General features: G+C 43.7%; 1 protein-coding gene across 4 annotated transcripts; it reads left to right on the top strand.

Moving 5' to 3' along the window:
• Positions 1 to 410: 410 nt before the first annotated feature.
• Positions 411 to 21664, top strand: LOC105023450 (retinoblastoma-like protein 2). Of its 4 annotated transcripts, none has more exons than XM_013137739.4 (14): positions 415 to 614; positions 12448 to 12595; positions 12736 to 12848; positions 13291 to 13394; positions 14494 to 14637; positions 16174 to 16338; positions 16517 to 16814; positions 16943 to 17109; positions 17212 to 17388; positions 18285 to 18344; positions 18463 to 18538; positions 18661 to 18851; positions 19966 to 20142; positions 20373 to 21664. In XM_013137739.4, exons 2-14 carry the CDS (start codon positions 12522 to 12524, stop codon positions 20598 to 20600), a joined length of 1974 nt encoding a protein of 657 aa, XP_012993193.2. In that variant the 5' UTR covers positions 415 to 614; positions 12448 to 12521; the 3' UTR covers positions 20601 to 21664. The 4 variants fall into 4 exon arrangements, with proteins under 4 accessions (XP_034143337.1, XP_012993193.2, XP_012993190.2 ...); XM_013137736.4 differs by having other exon boundaries at positions 18285 to 18356; XM_034287446.1 differs by lacking the exon at positions 20373 to 21664 and having other exon boundaries at positions 411 to 614; positions 18285 to 18356; positions 18661 to 18884; positions 19966 to 20046.
• The last annotated feature ends 1906 nt before the right edge of the window (positions 21665 to 23570 follow it).

Raw genomic sequence — 23570 nt, 5'->3', positions numbered from 1 at the left:
TCAAGGTATCTCATATTGCTGTGATATGAATATAGAATGACACAGTCAATTCGTAGACTGATTCAGTATTTCATTGTAAAGCATTGATGATTACAATATTCAAATTCAATACATTTTTATTTAATTCATATTTATGAAATGCATTTCGATGTGTTAAACAAATGAAGTAGTCCAAGGTGAGGAAAAATGCTCATATTACAGAATTAGTCTGATATAGTAAAACAACAATACAATAGCAGTGGACTTGTGATGAATAATGGTAACGAGAAGATTCGTAAAGTGTATTTTACAGTTTGCTTCCTTTGTGACTTCTTATGCTCCATTCCACCCCATGGGGGTGCTCTTTTTGCAGTGTGAGTTTCCTCAGACTTCATGCGTCTTTATCATAGCAACCTGTTGCAGATGACAAGTTAGGGCATGTCTGTGTGTCAGTTGTGAGGCAATATGGGCTGAGCTTCAACTTCCTCTCCTTTTCAGTGCAGTTACACCACTGCTGCTGCTTCTTGCTCGTGGACTTGGAGTGGCGCTCACTGCAGCTCACCCAACCAGAGCCTGAGCTGGGACTCCAAGCCTCTACTAAAAAGATCCTTCTCTGGAGGATCTCTATGGAACATGTAAGACACTTGCTGTATTACTGAAGCTCTCTCTCACTTTTTCTCTCTCTCTCTCTTGAAAAGGAAATGGTTTTAAAGCTGCAGGAAATAACATGTCACAGGATGTTGTGTGTACTGGGGGGTTGTTTATTGAGTTGACGTCTGAACAAGACTTGTACCATTAGATTAATATTCCATTATGAATCCTGTTATGTGGACTAAGAAACTATATGATTTTTGACTGACAATAGTTTTTGCTGTCACCAAAATGATGTGCAATAACACTGCATGAAAAGGCCTGTTTTGGAGTGTGTTCATACAAGTAAAGATCTTTGTAATGGTGACAGGTAAAAGGCCAGTACAGAGAAGTGGAGATATAAAACGATTTTAACCAGTCGTAAGAAGTCAGCTATTGACATTTCCGGAAACTCTTTAAACTTTGCACATGCAAATTGGTTCTTATTACATGTCTTTTGTCCTCATTCTAATTTCAACAGTTTACACTCAGCAGGCAACCTAAAGTTAAAATGCAGTATACTTAAAGTGTTGTACTTTTGGACACAAAGTAGTAGAGAAATAGATAACTGAGTGAAAATGGACCCAGTTATTTTAAAATGTTGTATACTTGTGTATAATATAATTTAAATCCAATAAGTGTATCCATTTTAACACACTGAAATATATATATAGTACATTATATGGTTCTAAAATAATATTTCTATTGTTTACAACTGTGTGGCTGTTTACCATGACAACAAAGGAAAAATGAAATAACAAAGGAGTCATTGAATAAAAGCCTTTATAAAAAGGCTGGTTGAGGATTCAGTCTTATAAGAAGTTTGATGTTATATTGCAAAGTTCATGAAACAATGTCAGCTGAACAATGGCAAGATCCTTGTTTGAATATAATAATGTAAACAAGAGAACTCCCGCACAGTCTGCTTAACATGCAATAAGAATTTAATAACAATGTTTCAGTACCAAAATTTCAACAGTTTACACTGTTGGCAACCTAAAGTTGGTAACGAAATGTTGTTATTAAATTCTCATTTCAAATTACGCAGACTGTGTGTGGGAGTTTGGTTTCTCAATGGATATAATAATGTGAAAACCCTATGCAGATCCTCTCTATCTTCATTTGATACAGCATTATACGGGGAAGGCAAATAACATCAGAAGAAATTGCAAATGAAACACTGGTCAGTTGGTTATTCTCACTCTTTTCAGTCTCTACTGATTTCCTCTGCTTTTGTCTTAGCTTGTGTTCACAAACTTCTTTGCACTTTGTGCACACTGCTGCATTGGCCAGTTCTATATCGTGAAGATTTGCCCACATGGGCTTCGCTCCTATTGGTTTACCCCTCTGCCCAATAGGCAGTCACTGAAAATTTTAACTTGCAAATCACACCTCTCGTGGCTATAAAAGAGGTTGTGATACTCTGCTCTGTCTCCCTTTTTTCTTCACGAGAAAGGTTTAATATGCATTCTTCTGTGATTTCCAACAAGCCAAGGATGGCTTCACCAGTTTTGATTGCTGGAGCGACCTCTTCTAGCCCGGCGCCCCGGGCCGCCGACTTCCCTGCCGGCCTGCCAGTGTAACGCGCTGGACCCGGCAGTCGACGCACACACACTGTGCTGTGCGTGTCTGGGACTGCTGCATGCTCGCGACGGCGCCATCGACGAGCCAGTGTGCACCGCCTGCGCTGTCCTCCCTTTACAGGTGAGGATGGACAGGCTGACGTACTTCGCCGAGGAGGTCCCTATCGCCAACGTCCTCCCTCTCATCTCTGAGGAATACCCCTGTCAGGCGTCGGGGTTGGAAACTGAGGGGCCCGGCCCGGCCCGGCTGCGGCTCCACCCACCTCCGGAACTGTTCTCCCCCGGCTCGGCTGAACGGGTGTGGAGTTGTTTTCGACTCTTCCTCTTCGGAGGAGGAGGAGGTGGTCGCCTCCCCGAAGGACAGGAGTATTGACCCTCCAGCAGTGAAGGAGGACTTCTTCGCCGCCATCTCTGCTGCTGCCCGGCGCCTGCGCATTCCCATGCCGGTGCCCGCTGGTAGCGGGCTCGCCCCCCGACGCCAACTGCGACGCCGGAGGTCCCTTCGCTACGCAAGTACGCGGAGGAGGCCTGGTGGGCCCCCTTCATGACCCGGGGTACGGTCAAGTCCCACCTCGCCTTCACCATGGTGCAGGGACAGCTGGAGACTTTGAGAAGGGGCATTCCGGGAGGTGGTCGCCTCCCCGAAGGACAGGAGTATTGATCCTCCAGCAGTGAAGGAGGACTTCTTCGCCGCCATCTCTGCTGCTGCCCGGCGCCTGCGCATTCCCATGCCGGTGCCCGCTGGACGCGGGCTCGCCCCCCGACGCCAACTGCGACGCCGGAGGTCCCTTCGCTACGCAAGTACGCGGAGGAGGCCTGGTGGGCCCCCTTCATGACCCGGGGTACGGTCAAGTCCCACCTCGCCTTCACCATGGTGCAGGGACAGCTGGAGACTTTGAGAAGGGGCATTCCGCCCATAGACCCCGCCCTGGCAACTTCCCTGGTCCCGGGCCTGAGAACCTGGAGCGACAAGCGTCCGGCTCTACCGTCCGTGGAGGAGCGTGTCTCCGCCAGCCTGGCGGAGAAGCAGTATGACCTGTCTGTTCAGTCCCTGGCGGCCTGCAACAACGTGGGCCTCCTGGCGGCGGCTGTGGCCGGGATGACTGAGGGTCGCATCTCGTTATCCCCGGCTGAGGTGAGCGAGGTGGCTAGGGCTTCGGCGGCCATCCTCAAACTCACCCGGGCTAACTCCCTCTCGGCCGGTCGGGTGATGGCCACGTCGGTAGTGCAGGTCAGGCACCTGTGGCTGGCGCTGACCTCCCTGAAGGAGCCGGAGAAGATGTCGTTCCTCAACGCTCCGCTGCAGGTAGACACGCTCTTCGGCGCCACGGTAACAGAGGCCGTGGTGCGCCAGAAGAAGGACAGGGAGGAGCAGTTCCGACTGGGTCCCCTTCTGCCGGTCCCTGCTTCCTCTGGGGCGTCCGCTGGCCCCCCTGAGGCTTCGGGTTCGTGGAGACCTGGGGGTTGGCCGCGTCGCCGTCCACCACATCGCCGTTCCAGGTATAAGGGGGAGGATGCGGCTCCACCAGTGCAGCGTGAGGTGAGGGAACCTCGCCACCCGAGGTCGTCCTCTCCTCCTTCTTACCACTGGCAGAATGAGTGGGGCCCGGGAGGTCCCACCGTTCAAGAAACATCGGACCTGACTCCTTGGGGGGGGTGTCCCTCAGACGCTTCCCCACCCTGTGTGCATTTGGTGGGGAGCTCCTCTGTTGTAATAAATAAAGCTATGTGTGCACCTTATTTACCAGTGAGTGAGCCTTCATTGCAGACGGCTGTTGCAGGCCCGGGTAGGGTTAGTGAGCGGTCTTCCTGCCCTCAGTCTCTGACAGTGGGCAGCGGTCTCCGTCTCCATGAGTCTGTGGCTCCCCCTTCTGCCGCCCCTGGGGTGGCTGGCGGGTGTGGGAACCCGGGCAGGGTTCTGTCGGGCGAGGAGGAGTTTTCCGCTCGCCCCACTGAGGTCTCAGGCCAGCTGTGCTCGACTGCGCCACCTGCTGAAGCCGCGCGGCGGTCGGGGCAGAGGAAGCGTGCGGTCAGTGGTTGCGGTCAGCCCAGGCAACTGGTGGTATTTCTGGGGCTCCCGTTATCCACCGTGTCTATGAGGGCGCTGTTATGGAAATTCTGAACTAAGGTGCATTTGAGAAATGTCTGCTTTTCTATTGCCTGGTATGTAACTATTTTCTTTGATTGTGACACACGTCTGTATAAATATCAGAATCACTAGGTACTTTGACCATCTGTTCTTCTGCCTAGACCAAGAAGGGTTCCAGTCCCCTTGGGGGGAAGTAGGAGCAATTGCCTGGCCCACGTCGGGCCATTGCTCACGGTGTCGGTGTACGTGGTCATGTCGCTGTTGGGCTTGATGTCTTCAGCCCACTCGGTGGTTCCACTGGGCCTGTTGCACATGCGGGGCCACAACGCTGGTTCGCCTGTCTCTGTTTGGATCCGGTGTGTCACCGGCTACAGTTGGTCAAGGTCTGGAGTCGGACCTGGGGTACTGGAGAGACCCGCACACTCTACTACGTGGGGTTTCCATGGGCAGAGTGTCGGTTCGGGGCCCAGTGTTTACAGATGCGTCCCTGACGGGCTTGGGCGGGATGTGCCAGTCGCATTCAGTCAAAGGGGTGTGGTCTCCGTTGGAGCGCCACATCAACTGGCTGGAATTGGACACAATCAGACACGCGCTGCTGCACTTGCGTGACATGGCTGCGGGCATGCTGGCTCACTCTGTGCTCAGTGTGGCTGAGGCTGGGGTGTGAGTGATGTCTGTTGAGCGGCTGGGACGGTGCATTTGACATGGTTCCGTCAGATGCTCCGGTGTGCCTGTGCGATTTTTAGTAGGACCCTCGCATTGTGTGTGCTTGAGCGTCTGCTGGTGCGGCGATCATCTGCCTTGCGCTTTGACATTGTTGCGACTTGACTCAAGTCTGTCATTTGACTGGACTCAAGACCTTTAGAGCACATTACATTTTAGGTGTTATTAAATAAAAGAGCGGAGATGACCCACGACTCGGCACAGACTATATGTTTCGATGGCCAATCAAATTAATGGAAGTAGGATGACGTAGTGATGGAAAACTGAATAACCCAAGCTGGAGAAGAAAACCAGGAGTGAGGGCGTGACGATTTTCAATGACCAGTGAAATTAAGAGGACTGGTGTTCACTACAACCCCGCTCCTTTTTTAAACTCACAAGAGCATTTTACTTCGCAACTGTGTTTCACTGGTGGTTGTAATCGAAGTGTAACATTTCAGTAAAGCGTCGAGAGTGCATTCCAGCAATTTCTATTCAACTCGCCAAGCCACGGAAATGGCTACTGAACAGTTCAAACGCAACAACAGTTCAAGGCAGTCCAAGTAATTTTGTTACTACAAATCAAGGTAAGACGAGTCGACTAAGTGCTTACAGTATTAGCTAGCAGTACGTTCGGTAACGAGTTGTTTTGTGTTACTGCTATCTAGCTTGCCGCTGTTAGGCACAGAAAGCAATATTAAGCGCATTGTAACTAGATAACTAACCCTAGTAAAAAATATAGAAATATTTATACACATACAGTACATGCCTAGCAAAGTAGCCAGACTGATTATTTCTAACAGCTTGCTTGACGGAAGGACCGGGGCCTAATTTCTCTTACAAAAGAAATAAAATAAGGCCACATCTTAAATGGGTCCCTTTTAATATGAAGGTAAAACAGCGACATATTTTTTTTTACATTTGTAAATAAGATTTGCACACTTGTAATTACTTTTGTAGTTGTATAAAACGTTTGTATAGTACAACTAACTTGATATTTGGAATCTTGCTACTCATTAATAACACTTGCCAACCTAAAATAACAGTTTTGTTACTAAAATTTCGCTAGAACTGTGACAAAATTATTTGTATTTGTAAATCAGTCTGCAGTAGTATGTTTCACAGCGTCTACAAGCGGATATACCCATCAGGACTCTGATCAGCACGGCATAGCATTTTCTGACCAATGAACTGAGTGCATGGTGAGTCCGTCACGTTTTCATGGTGTAACACAAGTGGAACACAAGTGTTTTAACTCATAGTGATGTAATGCAGAAGAGGAAATATGTCACAGCATGGTTAGCTTCTGCTACACGCTCGTACCTCAGTTGTTGATACATACTAAACCTTTTATCCAGTTAGTTCAACGTGACAATGAATTTGAAAAGTAAGAAAAAACTGTTTGAAAAAAATCTAAACGTTATAGGAATAATAACATGCTAAATAACTACAATGAAAAAATAGTAATTAGCTAGGAATTGACATTTTGCACATGATATCTCATGCTGAAACTGTACCTTGTTCATTGGAGCAGACATTCCTACAAAAAAAATAAAATACTCTGAACATTTTGCCAAACCGTGATGACAGCCCTAGCAGATAAAACAAATGTGTAGAACAAATGCAAACATTACGTGATAAACAAAAACTACATGTTATGATGTGAACCATATTCAACTGATATGTATATGCCCAAACTAGTCTAAAACAAAATATGAATCTTGCAAAGTGAATTTATATTCTCAAATGTATATTATTCTTGTGGCAAATACATATCCATGTCAAAGGCAAAATGTTAAGTAGCCATGTAAATTCCTTGCTAGTTGCTAGATTAACATTTTAGTAATTTAGCTTGTATACTCCAGTAAACCTTTATGCATTGATCTAGCTAGGTGGAAAAATCATCCAAAGGGCAAATCCCATCAAAAACTGAGATACGAGAAGCCGACCGTGCTTAGCCATGTTTTGCTTCCTCTGCATCACTATGAGTTGAAACCGGTTGAAACTCGGGCAGAATGTACTCAGATCGTTTAGAAGGTGAAAATATGTTATGTTCACAATGCATTCTGTTCATTGGTCAGAAAAAGCTAAGGCCTGCCAATCAGTCCTTATGGGTATATCCGCTTGCAAATGCTGTGAAACATGTCACAGCAGACTGCGATTTACAAATAAAAATAATTTTGTCATAGTATTAGCAAGATTTTAGTGACAAACTTCTGAGCGCCTGTGTTTTATGTTGGCAAGTGTTATTAATGAGTAGCATGATTCCAAATGTCAAGTTGGTTACAAGTATGCCCATTTTTCTATGCAACTACTAAAGTAATTACTAGGTTGGAGATGTTTTTTACAAGTATGAACCATATTTTACAAATAAAAAAACGTATGTCGCTGTTTTACCTTTTAATGTTTTTATTTTATTTATCCTAACACCTTTAGCTTCCTTAAATGTGAAGAGTATAACTTTCTGTAATGTTTGGACCGCTCTAGATTTTTACAGTTTGACAATGTACCATTTTGACATTGTCAATTTAATGTTTACTGTACTTTCACAGGCTTTGGCTAGTTGGCTGAAGAGAAGTTGCAGTTTCCCCGGGCAACTGAGGACATGGAGACTGACCCCGGTGTATTTCTGGTTTCCTCTCCTAGCTGGGGCTCTGCTGAGTTTGAGTACCTGATCAAATCAGCTGACGAATGAAGGAGAGCCAACCGCTCTTATGGGGGGAAGAGGCGTCACCAAAATGACCACCACAGCCCTACTCTGGACACCATTTAAAGAGAAGTGAAGCTGTGGTTTACCGGGCAACTGATGACCTGATGTCTGGTGTGGATACTGGATTTTTGGTTTCCTGATCAAATTAGCTGACCAGCTAAGGTCACTTGAACTGGACTGATTGTTACACGCACACCTCAATTGCTACTACCAGACACTCTACTTTATATTGTTTTTAGTGTCTTTATTAGGGTGTAGTTATTTGGTTTTCCAAATACTTAAAATATTTTGCTACTTGTTTTTAGCCCTTCTATTGGTGCATTGCTGTGTGGTTTTATTCACATTGACAATACATTTTCTATTGTTTGGAATAATCTGTACATTATTCCAAACTCTTGGCTGCCCTTTTGAGAAATTTCGATTCTTGTATTGCTGTGTGGGAAACTGCAAGCAAGCATTTCCACTTAAAATGTAACAATTTGATCCTTTAATTACCTTGCTGTTTTTAGTAATGTGACCCAATATTTATTTCATTTGAATTAATATACATATTTTCTTGTAACCCTGTTCAATTGTTTGTATGCTTTAAAGAACTTTCTGTTGCTACATCGCTCTGAGGGTACATACAAGCATTTTCTTGTTGAACTTGTTCACACTACTTTAACAATTGTGCATCTGTTTATTTGTACACATTCATGGTCTTTTTTGCACTTAAAAAATAAAAGCATTTTACTGGTATACGCTGTAGCTGAATAAATATGGGGGAGTAGGAAAGGGGGGGGGGGTGGTTACGGGGTAAAAGTCGCGATATATCCTAATGTCTTTACTGGCGGACACGTTAAAAGTCGAGGCCTGGAATCATTGCCAGTTAGTGGGTTTTCCTTAAAAGTATGGAAAAGTAGAAGAATGTCCCATGCTGGAGCTGTTGCCAGTCGGGATTCTATCTGTCTTTGACTATTGATAGTCCCTTTGCAGTTCCTCTTTGTGAAAAGTCTAGACATAAACCGGCTTTGGAGTGTTGAGTAATTAAAGACTGTAGTTCTCATGACTGGCCTGGAATTGGCAACATTCGTAAGAGGTGTCAAGATGACTAGGACTATGAAACGGGTGTTTGGTGTAGTGTAACATCTCGGTTGCGTTTCAAGTGTAATAACAGTTTGGTTGCATTTCTCAGAAGTTTTTTTTTTTTTTTTATATCTAAAGCATTTAGTTCTAAATGTATTGACAATGTTTATGCCCAGGAATAACAGCAAAAAGTGTCTTGAAGGCTATCCTCACTTTACCATCCGTTGCAAAGAAAATGCAGACTCATGAAGCTAACTCTGGAACAGAAGCATGGTAAAGGGTAAGTGGATATTGGAGGAGTTGGCAGCTGCCAGTACAGGCCACTGGCCCACATCCTGTACATTGCACACTAAGAGAGAGAAAGCAACAAGCGCACGGCAATGTTGGGCTGGTGTGGGATTGGGCTGGCCCATGTTGGGCTGGCCCATGTTGGGCTGGTGTGGGATTGGGCTGATGTGTTAAAAAACACATAATCTTCCCGACATGCGGGAAAAACTCTGGACAATGTCTACTCTCCATTTTCACGGATATAAGTCCCTCCCCCCTCCTGCTTTCGGCCAATCAGACCACGCGTCGATACTGTTGCTCCCTGCTGACAGGCAGAGGCTAAAACAAGAGAAGCCAGTGACGTGGTCCGTTCAACGAGGGACGGACAAATTGGACACTGATTTACATGAATGTTTCCTCACCACAGACTGGGAAATGTTCCAGGAGGCGTCTGGAGGCAATATCGATGAATACACAGAGTCAGTGACCGGTTTTATTAGCAAATGTATCGACAACGTTGTACCATGTACAACTACAAATCATTTCCTAATCAAAAACCATGGGTCAACAGTGTTATCCGTGCCATGCTAAAGGCACAGACTGCAGCATTCAACTCTGGCAGCATGGACAATTATAAGAAATCCCAGTATGATCTCAGGAAGGCAATAAAAAGTCAATACAGAGTCAAAGTAGAATCTCTCTACCAGGGCTCCAATACCAGGAACATGTGGAGTGGTCTGAGAACCATCACTGACTATAAAGGCAATACAGGAAGTGTGGGGGAAGTGTCAGCTTCTCTCCCAGAGGAACTGAACTCTTTCTACGCTCGCTTAGAGGACATCATCCCTGGCATGGATACTCAAATGGACCAGGACGACTGCCCTTTCCTAATGACCAGGTCAGACGTCTGTAAAGCCCTAAAAAGGATTAACACCTGCAAGTCTCCTGGACCAGACAACATCACAGGCCGTGTTCTCAAGGTCTGTGCTGACCAACTGGCTGATGTCTTTACTGATATCTTCAACCTATCGCTACGTCAGTCAGTTGTCCCCACCTGCTTCAAAAACTCCTGTGCCAAAAAAACAAAGAGTCCTCTGCATGAATGACTACCTCCCTGTAGCACTCACACCAATGCTCAGGGATCTGGGTCTCGACCCCACTATGTGCAGATGGATCCTGAACTTCCTGACGGGCAGACCCAAGGTGGTGCGGATGGGCAACGCCACCCTCTCCTCACTGACTCTCAGTACTGGTTCCCCCCAGGGAGTGTGTTGAGGCCGCTCCTGTACTCTCTCTTCACCCACGACTGCCTGGCAACTCAGGTCTCCAACACCATCGTTAAGTTTGCTGACGACACCACCATCATAGGCCTGATCTCAGTCAGCCTATAGAGACGAAGTAAGGTCACTGACTTCGTGGTGTCAGGATAACAACCTCCAGCTCAATATCAGCAAAACGAAGGAGATGATTGTTGATCACAGGAAGCAGCGGTGGGGAGACCAAGCCCCCATACACATCAATGGTTCTGCAGTAGAGAGAGTTCAAAACATCAGGTTCCTCGGGTAACTTGATCTGGATTTGACTTGGTCTCATCACTCTAACATCGTGGGGAAGGAGGCCAGGAAACGGCTCTTCTTCCTACGCCGATTTAGGAGATTTGGCATGGATTCCAGGATACTCACCAACTTCTACAGATGCACTATCAAGAGTTTCCTAACCGGCTGTGTCACTGCCTGGTATGGCAGCTACACCGCCCTCGACCGCAAAGCACTTCAGAGGGTGATTCAAACAGCAGAGAGCATCACAAGGTCTGACCTGCCGTCCCTGCAAGATCTCTACACAAAGGGGTGTAGGAGGAGGAGCAAACGGATCATTACAGATCCTAGCCACCCATGTCATGGACTGTTTACCAAGCTGCCATCATGCAGAAGGTACAGGAGTATTCAGTCCAAAACAAACAGGCTACGGGACAGCTTCTTTCCACAGGCTGTAAGGCTGCTCAACTCGGGAACCCCTCTTCTCTTCCATCCGTAGTCCATGCACACCTGTCACTTATGTTATGCACACCAGTCACTTTTACATTGCACTACGGTTGTATAGTTATGATTATTGATGTGTGTTTTTACTGATTGATTGTGTAACCTTATTTTTTTTAATTATAATTACTTTAACTTTTAACTGCACTGCCGGGAGTAGGAAAACCAAGCATTTCATTGCCGTAACTTGTTATTGCAAATGACAAATAAACCTTTTGAACTTTGAACTAAACACCAAGATGGGGTCAATGGGTTTGCTGGATTAGATTTTGACGATGGTGGCTCATGGAGTGACAGTGGCCTGTAACAGGAGCATGGTAAATACCATAAACGAATGGAATCTGTTTGAACTCTGAACTTGAGTACAGTTATGAGTCATGGAAGACATACCTATGTGTACCATCCTCTGGTGTGACCTTACATCTTATCCTTTATTCCTTTATTTCGTGTCTTTCATCATTGTTATTTCCTCCCTCACTCTCCCTCCAAATCTATATGTTGGTCTCTACACATCTGCAACCCTTAAAGACACTGGTATTGCTAGTGTCATCCTCTAATACCTCCCCAACATTCACATCCAGCTTATCCTACTGACTTCGTATAACTTAGTCCTTTTCAAATCAGTCTAAACGTGTCCAGAATCAGCATGCACCTCATCACTCAATGACACATCCTTGTTATTTTCAACCCCAGTTTAACTCTTCCTTTTCTTGGCACACTCATGAGGAGAGAACAGTCTGTCTCTGACTTGGGACAGTGACTTTAACAGAGAACAAGTGCAAATGATTAGTGCTGTGGAGGAGAGACACTTTCCACTGAGTCAACACAACCTTCCTCTCTTCCTGCCCCCCCTTCCTCTCTTCCTGCCCCCCTCATCCTCTCTTCCTTCCCCCTCTTCCTCTCTTCCTGGCCCCCTCTTCCTCTCTTCCTGCCCCCCTCTTCCTCTCTTCCTGCCCCCCTCATCCTCTCTTCCTGCCCCCTCTTCCTCTCTTTCCCACAGCAGACTTGTTGAACAGCTAGACAGAGAAATTGATTAATTAACACGTAATCTGAAAATATTCCTCTTTAATGGGAAATGTCTCAGTGTTGTCATCTGATAGAAGAAGGCTAGCGGTTCGTCTCTGTACGGTTGAGATTAAGCATGTGTTTAGCCGTGACACACACTCACACAAACACACACGCATCCACTAACTCATAAAACAGTACACATCCCTTAAGCCCAATTATCTCGTAAAGGAATGGTATTATTCCAATGCGGTTTGTGATATCACTTTAAATCAAAGGTCCATAATTAGGATCTACAGGAATACAATAATTAGTCTGTTTCTGCACTGTCATGTATAATTTGAGCGGGTTTTCAAACCTCTGCCGCTGTGCATTCTGCAGGTGTTCTCTGCCACTCCGCTGACAAGCTGAGATACACTCAGTCAGCAGGGTGCTCTGAGTGTGCGGAGGTCACCATGGCAACTCTGCTGCAGGACTTGCTAAGTGGTTCGAGACATGGACCCAGTGACAGTCTGGCCAGCACATTCAGGTCAGCTGTCTGCCTCATTCCACACTAGACTGTAATGTCCTTTATGAGGAAGGTTATCGCTTGTGGCGGGGGGTGGATATCTTTCAGCGGTCTATGGGTTTATAAGTGGATATGGATCTTTTAGGTTTATTGTGTTATAGGTCCTGTGCCAGAAACCCAAGTGAGACCATCTCCACTAGACTGAGAGGCATGCTGGACACGTTCTACCAGCACTACAAGGAACCAGGGGAAGAGAACTGTTATCTGGACAGAGGTGGAAGCATACATTCTCACATTGTTTGTGTGTGAGTGAGTGTGTATGAGTGTGTGTGTGTGTGTGTGTGTGTGTGTGTGTGTGTGTGTGTGTGTGAGTTTCTGCATGCTGTGTTTCGTGCATTAATACAACTTCCTGTTGTATTATACATTTTTAAATCCAGGTTAAAAACACTTCTCTTCTCACATGCCTATGACAGAGCACTTAAACATAACCACACTGTTTAGCCTTATAGCTCCCTATGTTTTTATCCCATTTTTAATCTTTATATGTTTTCTTATTGGATTTTTAATTATTATGATGTATTCATATGTTTTGATGTTTTCATTTGAGTATTTATGTAATTGTACTTTCATATATTTTTCTTTGTAAAGCACATTGAATTGCTTCTATGTATGAATTGTGGTATGTAAATAAACTTGCTTGCTTGTTGTATTTGTAGAGAGAGGAGTGAGGTTCTCCCACCAGGCAGGGGCTCTGTACTACAGGGTTCTCGAGGCTGTCATCAATCAAGAGAGGTTGAGGCTGAGGGCCAAGGATCTCTCAGTGAGTCTGTCTCCCTCTGCTGTGTACAACTAGAACTGCACTCTTTGGTTCAAAGTTTCACTCATAGTTAAAGTGAAACACATTCATTATCTTCATTTTTTTACAGTTTATTACAAAATGGTTTTCTACTTTAAATGTTGCGATGTAAACCAGGCCACTCTGTTCCTGGGAAGCCCCAGGCTCTTCAACCAGGCCTAGAATGTCTCTGGGCCTGGGGAACACCTATAGGATTTTTGTGGCAAAGGGGTAATTGTTCTTTAAAACACGTTATCCCAATCAAATTCATTGCTTGGAGGACGGTTTATCCAATTTGACGAGATCGGAGGTGTGGCCTTGCGAGACTAGGGAAGCCCTAACACTTTTGGTTTTCAGTCTTTCTTGCTAATCATATGTTATCATGGATCAGTTCAGACCTGGGACACTAGTTTTGTGCCAGATAGGATGAAAAATCTGAATTAGCCAACCCCTGATGTACAGGCACCTTGAAGATTCTGTCAGTTCTCAAGGGTGAGTTTTACAGTGGTGTTGTTACTCTGACACCTGGTACAAATGAATGTGAATCCATTGATATTGGAAATGCCAGGACAAAGGCTGAAACTGGGTAGAGTTTAATTGAATAATACAATAAATAAAACAGATTTTATATTTTTGTCGGAATTTTCTCTCTGTGATTGTAGGGGAGATTGAGGACAATTGAGGGTTGTATGCTAGATAATAGTTAATTTGATAATATTTGTAATATTTGTATCTATTAGAGAGTTTTGATGAGGTATATTTTGTTGAGTCCCTCTATTTCTCAGCATGCATTTTTTTAGCATTCTGAATGGCTAAAGAATTCTTATTAAAATATTAACACATACATTAAGTATTTGATGACTTAATGATGGCAATCAAGTACAGTTAGGATTATGTTTTTTTGACTTTGGATATTCTGTTGTTTTAATTTTATAATGTATATACCTTAGCCACAATGTTCAATAAATATTTTAAATGTAATATATTGTGTTAAATATGGCGTTAAATTCATATATGTTTTCAAGAATATGTAAATCAAATAGAATAAGAGATTAAGAGATGAATTGGTGACATGCTTCGTCAGGGGATTCTGGAGCATGACCTGTTCCAGCGCTCTCTAGTGGCCTGTTGCCTGGAGATGGTCATGTTTTCCCATCAGCCAACAGACAGTTTCTGTTTTCCCTTGGTCATCGAAATCTTCAGCCTGGCTCCATACTACTTCTACAAGGTAAAGCTTACACAGATCACCTACAACGCATGTCTCACTGCGCCGTAATATTACGGGCATGTAAAAAGGAATTGTTTTCCTAGTCATCCTACCTGAAACCTGAAGCGTTAGATAATGCCTAGCCTTGGGGCTGACAGGGATTACATGGTGTGGCGTTAGTACTTGATGGATGAGGTAATTAATTAGCATTTTATTGCATGACATAAGTATTTGATACATCAGAAAAGCAGAACTTAATATTTGCTACAGAAACCTTTGTTTGCAATTACAGACATCATACGTTTCCTGTAGTTCTTGACCAGGTTTGCACACACTGCAGCAGGGATTTTGGCCCACTCCTCCATACAGACCTTCTCCAGATCCTCGGAGCTGTCGCTGAGCAATACGGACTTTCAGCTCCCTCCAAAGATTTTCTATTGGGTTCAGGTCTGGAGACTGGCTAGGCCACTCCAGGACCTAGAGATGCTTCTTATGGAGCCACTCCTTAGTTGCCCTGGCTGTGTGTTTTGGGTCGTTGTCATGCTGGAAGACCTAGCCACGACCCATCTTCAATGCTCTTACTGAGGGAAGGAGGTTGTTGGCCAAGATCTCGCGATACATGGCCCCATCCATCCTCCCCTCAATACGGTGCAGTCGTCCTGTCCCCTTTGCAGAAAAGCATCCCCAAAGAATGATGTATCCACCTCCATGCTTCACGGTTGGGATGGTGTTCTTGGGGTTGTCCTCATCCTTCTTCTTCCTCCAAACACGGCGAGTGGAGTTTAGACCAAAAAGCTAGATTTTTGTCTCATCAGACCACATGACCTTCTCCCATTCCTCTACTGGATCATCTAGATGGTCACTGGCAAACTTCAGACGGGCCTGGACATGCGCTGTCTTGAGCAGGGGGACATTGCCGTGTAGTTCTGGGCTGATCCCTCACCTTCCTCATGATCATTGATGCCCCACGAGGTGAGATCTTGCATGGAGCCCCAGACCGAGGGAGATTGGCCGTCATCTTGAACTCGTTCCATTTTCTACTAATTGCGCCAACAGTTGTTGCCTTCTCACCAAGCTGCTTGCCTATTGTCCTGTAGCCCATCCCAGCCTTGTGCAGGTCTACAATTTTATCCCTGATGTCCTTACAGAGCTCTCTGGTCTTGGCCATTGTGGAGGTCTTTTATACAGGTAACGAGTTCAAACAGGTGCAGTTAATACAGGCAATGAGTGGAGAACAGGAGGGCTCCTTAAAGAAAAACTAACAGGTCTGTGGGAGCCGGAATTCTTATTGGTTGGTAGGTGATCAAATACTTATGCCATGCAATAAAATGCTAATTAATTATTTAAAAAATCATACAATGTGATTTTCTGGATTTTTTGTACCTATGATAAAAATTACAGACCTCTACATGCTTTGTAAGCAGGAAAACCTGAAAATCTGCAGTGTATCAAATACTTGTATAATGTACATACAATAACAATGTTAAAACATATTGTATTTTTTAATTAGTGATCTCCTGTTTAAGAGTCCGCTGGGTGTTTTGTGCTGTATGTTAGGTGATTGAGCCAGTTCTGCGAGCTGAGGAGGGCTTGCCCCCACGTGTGGTCAGACACCTGAATGATATAGAGGAGCAGGTCCTGGAGAGCCTGGCCTGGAGGAGAGACTCTCCACTGTGGGAAAACATCAGAAATACCCAAGAGCACGTACCAGCCTGCCAACAGGTCAGAGGGCATGGGTTCAAAACTTGCCTGTTAATGAACTGGAAAAGTAATACAAGGCACCTTTTCTAGCTGACACACTAAAACAAATCGGTCAAATATGCCATCGCGGTTAGACCATTAAAACAAGAAAACCAAAACATCCCAACCTTCAGGTAACGTATTATTATTTGTGTTTCAGGTGATGCCACCACAATACCTAGAGGACACAGACAAGGAGAGCAAGGCATCTGCTAACCCTTCACACCCGACCCCAAGCTGTGTGAGTGGTCCCCATGGAGACCGCCTCAACTCCCCTATCACCCTGGACGATCGCTACGGCTCACCTCCTGTTGGCTCCGACGTAGTCGTTGGGTGTGCCACACCAGTCAGGCCACCGCCGCCCCCCTCCGTCATAGTGACCGCAAAGACTGTGGTCACCGTGGCATCAGCCACAGTCACAACCAACAACGGCCAGTCGGTCACCATACCTGTTCAAGGTTAAGACTTTCCCTCAGACAAACGTCAGTGTGCCCATAAAAACTACAGACCTAATGGGATACTGAAATCACAAAATGTCCCTAACAGCCAAGTGACATATGTTCAACGAATCCTCTTCCACACACAGGCCTTGTCAATGACCGGGGTGGCATTACATTGATCCCAGTGCATCTCAGCATTGTACGTCAGCCCGTTCATCTACAGCAGATGTCCAGCGCCAGCAAACAGCAGCCCCAGGCCTCGGTTCCAAATAAACCTCAGAGGGGCGGCTCTCTTTCACTGTTCCTCCGCAAGGTCAGCCTTCTCCTGTGTTCTACATTCCCTGCCGGCTGATGTGTGAATGCTAGGTGCCTATACGTTTAGTTGTGAGATCCACCCCTCTTCCCTGTGTCTCAGGTCTACCACCTGGCGAGCAGGCGTCTCAGAGACATCTGTGTTAAACTGGGAATCTGTGAGGAGCTACGGCTGAAGATCTGGACCTGCTTTGAATACGCCCTAGTTCACTGCACCGACCTGATGCTGGATCGACACCTGGACCAAATACTCATGTGTGCCATCTATATAATGACCAAGGTAACACTGTGTGCCATCTATATAATGACCAAGGTAACACTGTGTGTGCCATCTATATAATGACCAAGGTAACACTGTGTGTGCCATCTATATAATGACCAAGGTAACACTGTGTGCCATCTATATAATCACCAAGGTAACACTGTGTGTGCCATCTATATAATGACCAAGGTAACACTGTGTGCCATCTATATAATCACCAAGGTAACACTGTGTGTGCCATCTATATAATGACCAAGGTAACACCGTGTGTTCCATCTATATAATGACCAAGGTAACACTGTGTGTGCCATCTATATAATGACCAAGGTAACACTGTGTGTGCCATCTATATAATGACCATGGTAACACTGTGTGTGCCATCTATATAATGACCAAGGTAACACTGTGTGTGCCATCTATATAATGACCAAGGTAACACTGTGTGTGCCATCTATATAATCACCAAGGTAACACTGTATGTGCCATCTATATAATCACCAAGGTAACACTGTGTGTGCCATCTATATAATGACCAAGGTAACACTGTGTGTGCCATCTATATAATGACCAAGGTAACACCGTGTGTGCCATCTATATAATGACCAAGGTAACACTGTGTGTGCCATCTATATAATGACCAAGGTAACACCGTGTGTGCCATCTATATAATGACCAAGGTAACACCGTGTGTGCCATCTATATAATGACCAAGGTAACACTGTGTGCCATTTATATAATCACCAAGGTAACACTGTGTGTTTTGCCTGTACATCTTTCCTGTACTTAAATTAGAACAGAGGGTATATTTGACATAGGTGAATGACGGCAAGGCATCCGGCCCTTTGTAACTGATGTAGTTACAAAGGTTGTTATGTCGTTTTTTGTCATGAGTATTGTGTGTCGGCCTCATGCAGGTAACCAAAGAAGACATGACCTTCAAGCATATCATGAAGTGCTACAAGGCTCAGCCTCATGCAAGTAAAAGTGTATGGAGATCAGTGCTTTGATAGATATAGATAGTTTATGTTACATCTAGCTGGTTTGTCTTTGGACTGTATGATTGAGAAATACTGTATTGTCCTCATTCATCAGGTATATAGGAGTGTTCTCATAGGCAGAAACACAAGCAGTTCACAAAATTCTCCTGGAGGATTAAGCAGGGAAAACAGTAAGTAAATATAAATATACCAAAAAACATTAGCAAATTTATACATACAAATGCATGCAATCACATTGATATGTTTGCATCATAATAGAAATGAAGCCAATGTTGGATGTTCTGTTTTCTAGACTCTGAAGACTCTAGCAGTAGCTTGCTTATCTCCCAGGCCCCTCCAACACAACCTACAGTGCCCAGAACTCTATTTAGACCAGGCCAGGAAGAGAGAGGACATCTGATCTGCTTTTACAACATCGTCTTTAGCAAACAGATGAAACACTTTGCCCTGCGCTACTCCCTCAGCTCTCTGACCACAGCTGGGGTGAAGGAATACTTTCCTAAACTATCTATATGAGTCAGTACTGCAATAGTCACACATTCAGATATGTACAAACTAAACTTATTGGGTAGTTACAAGTAATGTGATGCTGTATGTAAAAGTGTACAGCGTATTATTAGTACAGTGTAATAACTCAGTGTATTATTACTACAGTGTTATAGTTCAGTATATTATTAGTACAGTGCAATAGTTCAGTAAATTATTAGTACAGTATTATAGTTCAGTGAATTATTAGTACATTATAATAGTTCAGTGAATTATTAGTACAGTGTAATACTTCAGTGAATTATTAGTACAGTGTCATGGTTCAGTGTATTATTAGTACAGTGTTATAGTTCAGTGAATTATTAGTACACTGTAATAGTTCAGTGAATTATTAGTACAGTGTAATAGTTCAGTGTATTATTAGTATAGTGTTATAGTTCACTGAATTATTAGTACAGTGTGATAGTTCAGTGTATTATAACTACAGTGTTATAGTTCAGTATATGATTAATACAGTGTAATAGTTCAGTGTATTATTAGCACAGTGTTATAGTTCACTGAATTATTAGTACAGTGTAATAGTTCAGTGTATTATTAGTACAGTGTCATGGTTCAGTGTATTATTAGTACAGTGTTATAGTTCAGTGAATTATTAGTACAGTATAATAGTTGAGAGAATTATTAGTACAGTGTGATAATTCAGTGTATTATTACTAGTGTTATAGTTCAGTACATGATTAATACAGTGTCATGTTTCAGTGTATTATTAGTACAGTGTCATAGTTCATTGTATTATTAGTACAGTATAATAGTTCACTGAATTATTAGTACAGTGTAATGGTTCAGTATATTATTAGTACAGTGTCATGGTTCAGTGTATTATTAGTACAGTGTTATAGTTCAGTGTATTATTAGTACAGTGTTATAGTTCAGTATATTATTAGTACAGTGTCATGGTTCTGTGTATTATTAGTACAGTATAATAGTTCAGTGTATTATTAGTACATTGTAATAATTCAGTATATTATTAGTATAGGGTAATAATTCAATCTATTTTTCCAAGGCGTAGATTGTGAAGAAATTGTTATGTTATATCTTTTTCTCTCTACAGGTTGAAACCCCTCCTCTTTCGCCATACCCCTGCCAATGTATTGGAGCCCCGCGCAGATTCCGCCCTCACAACCACCATTCCCTTTACATCTCCTCTTACAAGCCCAGCACGCCCCCCTCCACTCCACACTCCCCCTGCCCTGGGGTCCTTTACTACATCAGCAGGAGCCCCTCAGAGGTCTGATGTCTTGGCCTCTTCAACCATTCTAACAGTCCAATAAATGAGCCTTCTATATTTCATGTCTGAAGCCAATCTTGGCTGCACTATGTTAAGATTTAACATTACATATGTTTGATACCAATAACAACAAGTGAGGCAATAGGGCTGGTTCTGTAATAATGAGGAGAACACAGTGTCCACTTAGTCCTTTGTGCTGCTAATCAGTGGATCCCAACTGTATTCCGCAGCGCCTGCAAGAGATCAACAACATGATCAGGACAGGCGTGTCTTCCACTAAGCGCGGTAGAACCCAGCATGAGGAGGGTGAGGAGGATTGTGGTCCGCTGGTGAAGAGACCCTGTCAGAAGAGGCCGTCAGCCTGGCAGCGACGTCTCAGGGACATGGTTAATGTCCAAGCCCGGAGCAGGGCGCAGAACCAGCAACACGCCCAGTCCAGTGCCAAAGCACAGCACTAGACAACAGCAACACAATGGGACACATTCATGCTATGTCACTTACTTTGTCTTACTGTCATGTGTCATATTTTCGCCTTCCGTTAGCACCAAGGCTTCCGTAAGAAAAACCTGTTGCCAGACAATGTGACTGGCAGCATTTTATTTTCCAGAATTATTTTGCCAAGATGGATAAAACTGTTGGAAAGACGTTCTTACAACATAACATTATATTGGAGGCACCCCAAAAAATCCTATTGCATAGTCACAGCCAAATCATACATTTTTAATAGAGAAATACACATATAGCCTACACAGCAATAAATACAAGCTGTTTGAATTTTACATACATACAGCTATTTGTGTAGGCCAATGTAATGCATTTAGTCTAGAACAAATTGAAAATCAAACCAACAATTGCCTGAAAAACAGGGGCAGCATCAAACCCAGCTTTTGGGTATCAGGATGTTTTTTGTTTAGCCAGGAGTGTCTTGCAAGCTAGAAATGAACTCTGCTGGTGTTATTAAACGTACGCAACGGGACAGGATGAGTGCTTTGTTTTCACACCATGCACTAGCTTGGCATATCAGCGCCTGTTCAAGGTGAGCTACTGCTGTTGTGAAATAGAAACTACCTAATTCTTTCGAGCACCATGCGATGGCTGAACCGTCGTCAACGTTAGACCATTGGACACGACTCGCAGAAAGTTTGCTGAACATTTTGGGCAGCAACGCAATTATCCAGAATGCATTGATTCTCTACAGATGTGGCATGCCGCTTTTATCAAAATAGAGAATAATTTCCGCTGAGCTTATTATGTGTCAATTATAGGCAACCAAATATTAACTAGCTAGCTGCTTGCTAACCTAACCATATGTTTTTTTAGACTTAATAGACTTTTATTGTCTTGAGGTCAGAATGGCCCAATCGTCCCTTATCAGTCCCATTTTCTCATGAGAATTCAACACAATAAAGATTGTGAAAACAGGTTACATAACATGCTTTATTACAAGCCCTTTACTTTGGACTATGTAGTTCCTAATTTCAATCCGTTATGATATTAAACACAATTCCATACATTTCTATTACAAACATGTAAAATGTGACTACTTACTTAGCTGCTATGGATCCAACATGTTACAAAGATTTAACATTATTAACATTAATTTATTAAGAAAGGTGTATGATAACAAAAGCTGACAGGTAAGAATAATGAGCTTAATGTAATAATCACAGGGTAACTAGGGCTCTATCAAATATACTGTAGATACCTATCATGTTCTATAAAGTACTTACACTTATCTGTCATCTGCTGTCAAGCATTTTCTCTATTAACATTAACAATTTCCCTAAGGATTATTATACAGTTGTGTATTGTTTGTGTTTCAATGAAAACATACAGTACACAGTTGCATATACACTCACCTAAAGGATTATTAGGAACACCTGTTCAATTTCTCATTAATGCAATTATCTAATCAACCAATCACATGGCAGTTGCTTCAATGCATTTAGGGGTGTGGTCCTGGTCAAGACAATCTCCTGAATTCAAAACTGAATGTCAGAATGGGAAAGAAAGGTGATCTAAGCAATTTTGAGCGAGGCATGGTTGTTGGTGCCAGACGGGTCGGTCTGAGTATTTCACAAACTGCTCAGTTACTGGGATTTTCACGCACAACCGTTTCTAGGGTTTACAAAGAATGGTGTGAAAAGGGAAAAACATCCAGTATGCGGCAGTCCTGTGGGAGAAAATGCCTTGTTGATGCTAGAGGTCAGAGGAGAATGGGCCGACTGATTCAAGCTGATAGAAGAGCAACTTTGACTGAAATAACCACTCGTTACAACCGAGGTATGCAGCAAAGCATTTGTGAAGCCACAACACGCACAACCTTGAGGCAGATGGGCTACAACAGCAGAAGACCCCACCGGGTACCACTCATCTCCACTACAAATAGGAAAAATAGGCTACAATTTGCACAAGCTCACCAAAATTGGACAGTTGAAGACTGGAAGAATGTTGCCTGGTCTGATGAGTCTCGATTGAGACATTCAGATGGTAGAGTCAGAATTTGGCATAAACAGAATGAGAATCATGCCTTGTTACCACTGTGCAGGCTGGTGGTGGTGGTGTAATGGTGTGGGGGATGTTTTCTTGGCACACTTTAGGCCCCTTAGTGTCAATTGGGCATCGTTTAAATGCCACGGCCTACCTGAGCATTGTTTCTGACCATGTCCATCCCTTTATGACCACCATGTACCCATCCTCTGATGGCTACTTCCAGCAGGATAATGCACCATGTCACAAAGCTCGAATCATTTCAAATTGGTTTCTTGAACATGACAATGAGTTCATTGTACTGAAATGGCCCCAGATCTCAACCCAATAGAGCATCTTTGGGATGTGGTGGAACGGGAGCTTTGTGCCCTGGATGTGCATCCCACAAATCTCCATCAACTGCAAGATGCTATCCTATCAATAAGGGCAGACATTTCTAAAGAATTCTTTCAGCACCTTGTTGAATCAATGCCACGTAGAATTAAGGCAGTTCTGAAGGCGAAAGGGGGTCAAACACAGTATTAGTATGGTGTTCCTAATAATCCTTTAGGTGAGTGTATGTGCACACATACTCAGAACTACTGAGGTGTGCATGTTCAGACCCAGATAAACACAAAAAAAACAAACTCATATGCACACACATGCACATTCTGCACATTCATTCAGCACACAGTTTGTAAGACATCTTTCATGTACGCTGTCACTCCAGCCAATTGGCCCACTGCTGGACATTCTGTTATAGCATCAGTCTACCACACTACCTCATCCATTTCCATTCCTAATAATCCTTTAGGTGAGTGTAGTTGAGCCTTGTTCAGGTGTTAAAAAAACGAGTTATACTGTGCTTTGACAGCGCCAGTTATGCAATATTCACATGTTGTGTTTCTGTTGCAATATTCCATTTTGACTAGTAGAAATCTTTTACTCTTCTTTGTTGT

Source organism: Esox lucius, chromosome 2 (assembly GCF_011004845.1).
Source record: "Esox lucius isolate fEsoLuc1 chromosome 2, fEsoLuc1.pri, whole genome shotgun sequence".
NCBI classification, from domain to species: Eukaryota; Metazoa; Chordata; class Actinopteri; order Esociformes; family Esocidae; genus Esox; species Esox lucius.
The sequence above is the reverse complement of the archived record's forward strand: the minus strand, read 5'-3'. Positions and strand labels throughout refer to the sequence as shown.

Excerpts from the sequence above, each read along its gene's own strand:
- LOC105023450 (XM_013137736.4), top strand. The coding sequence starts at position 12,522 with ATGGCAACTCTGCTGCAGGACTTGCTAAGTGGTTCGAGACATGGACCC. Across the intron at positions 16,815-16,942 it reads GGTCACCATACCTGTTCAAG|GCCTTGTCAATGACCGGGGT; the intron begins GTTAAGACTTTC and ends TTCCACACACAG. Across the intron at positions 18,357-18,462 it reads AGCCTCATGCAAGTAAAAGT|GTATATAGGAGTGTTCTCAT; the intron begins GTATGGAGATCA and ends CTCATTCATCAG.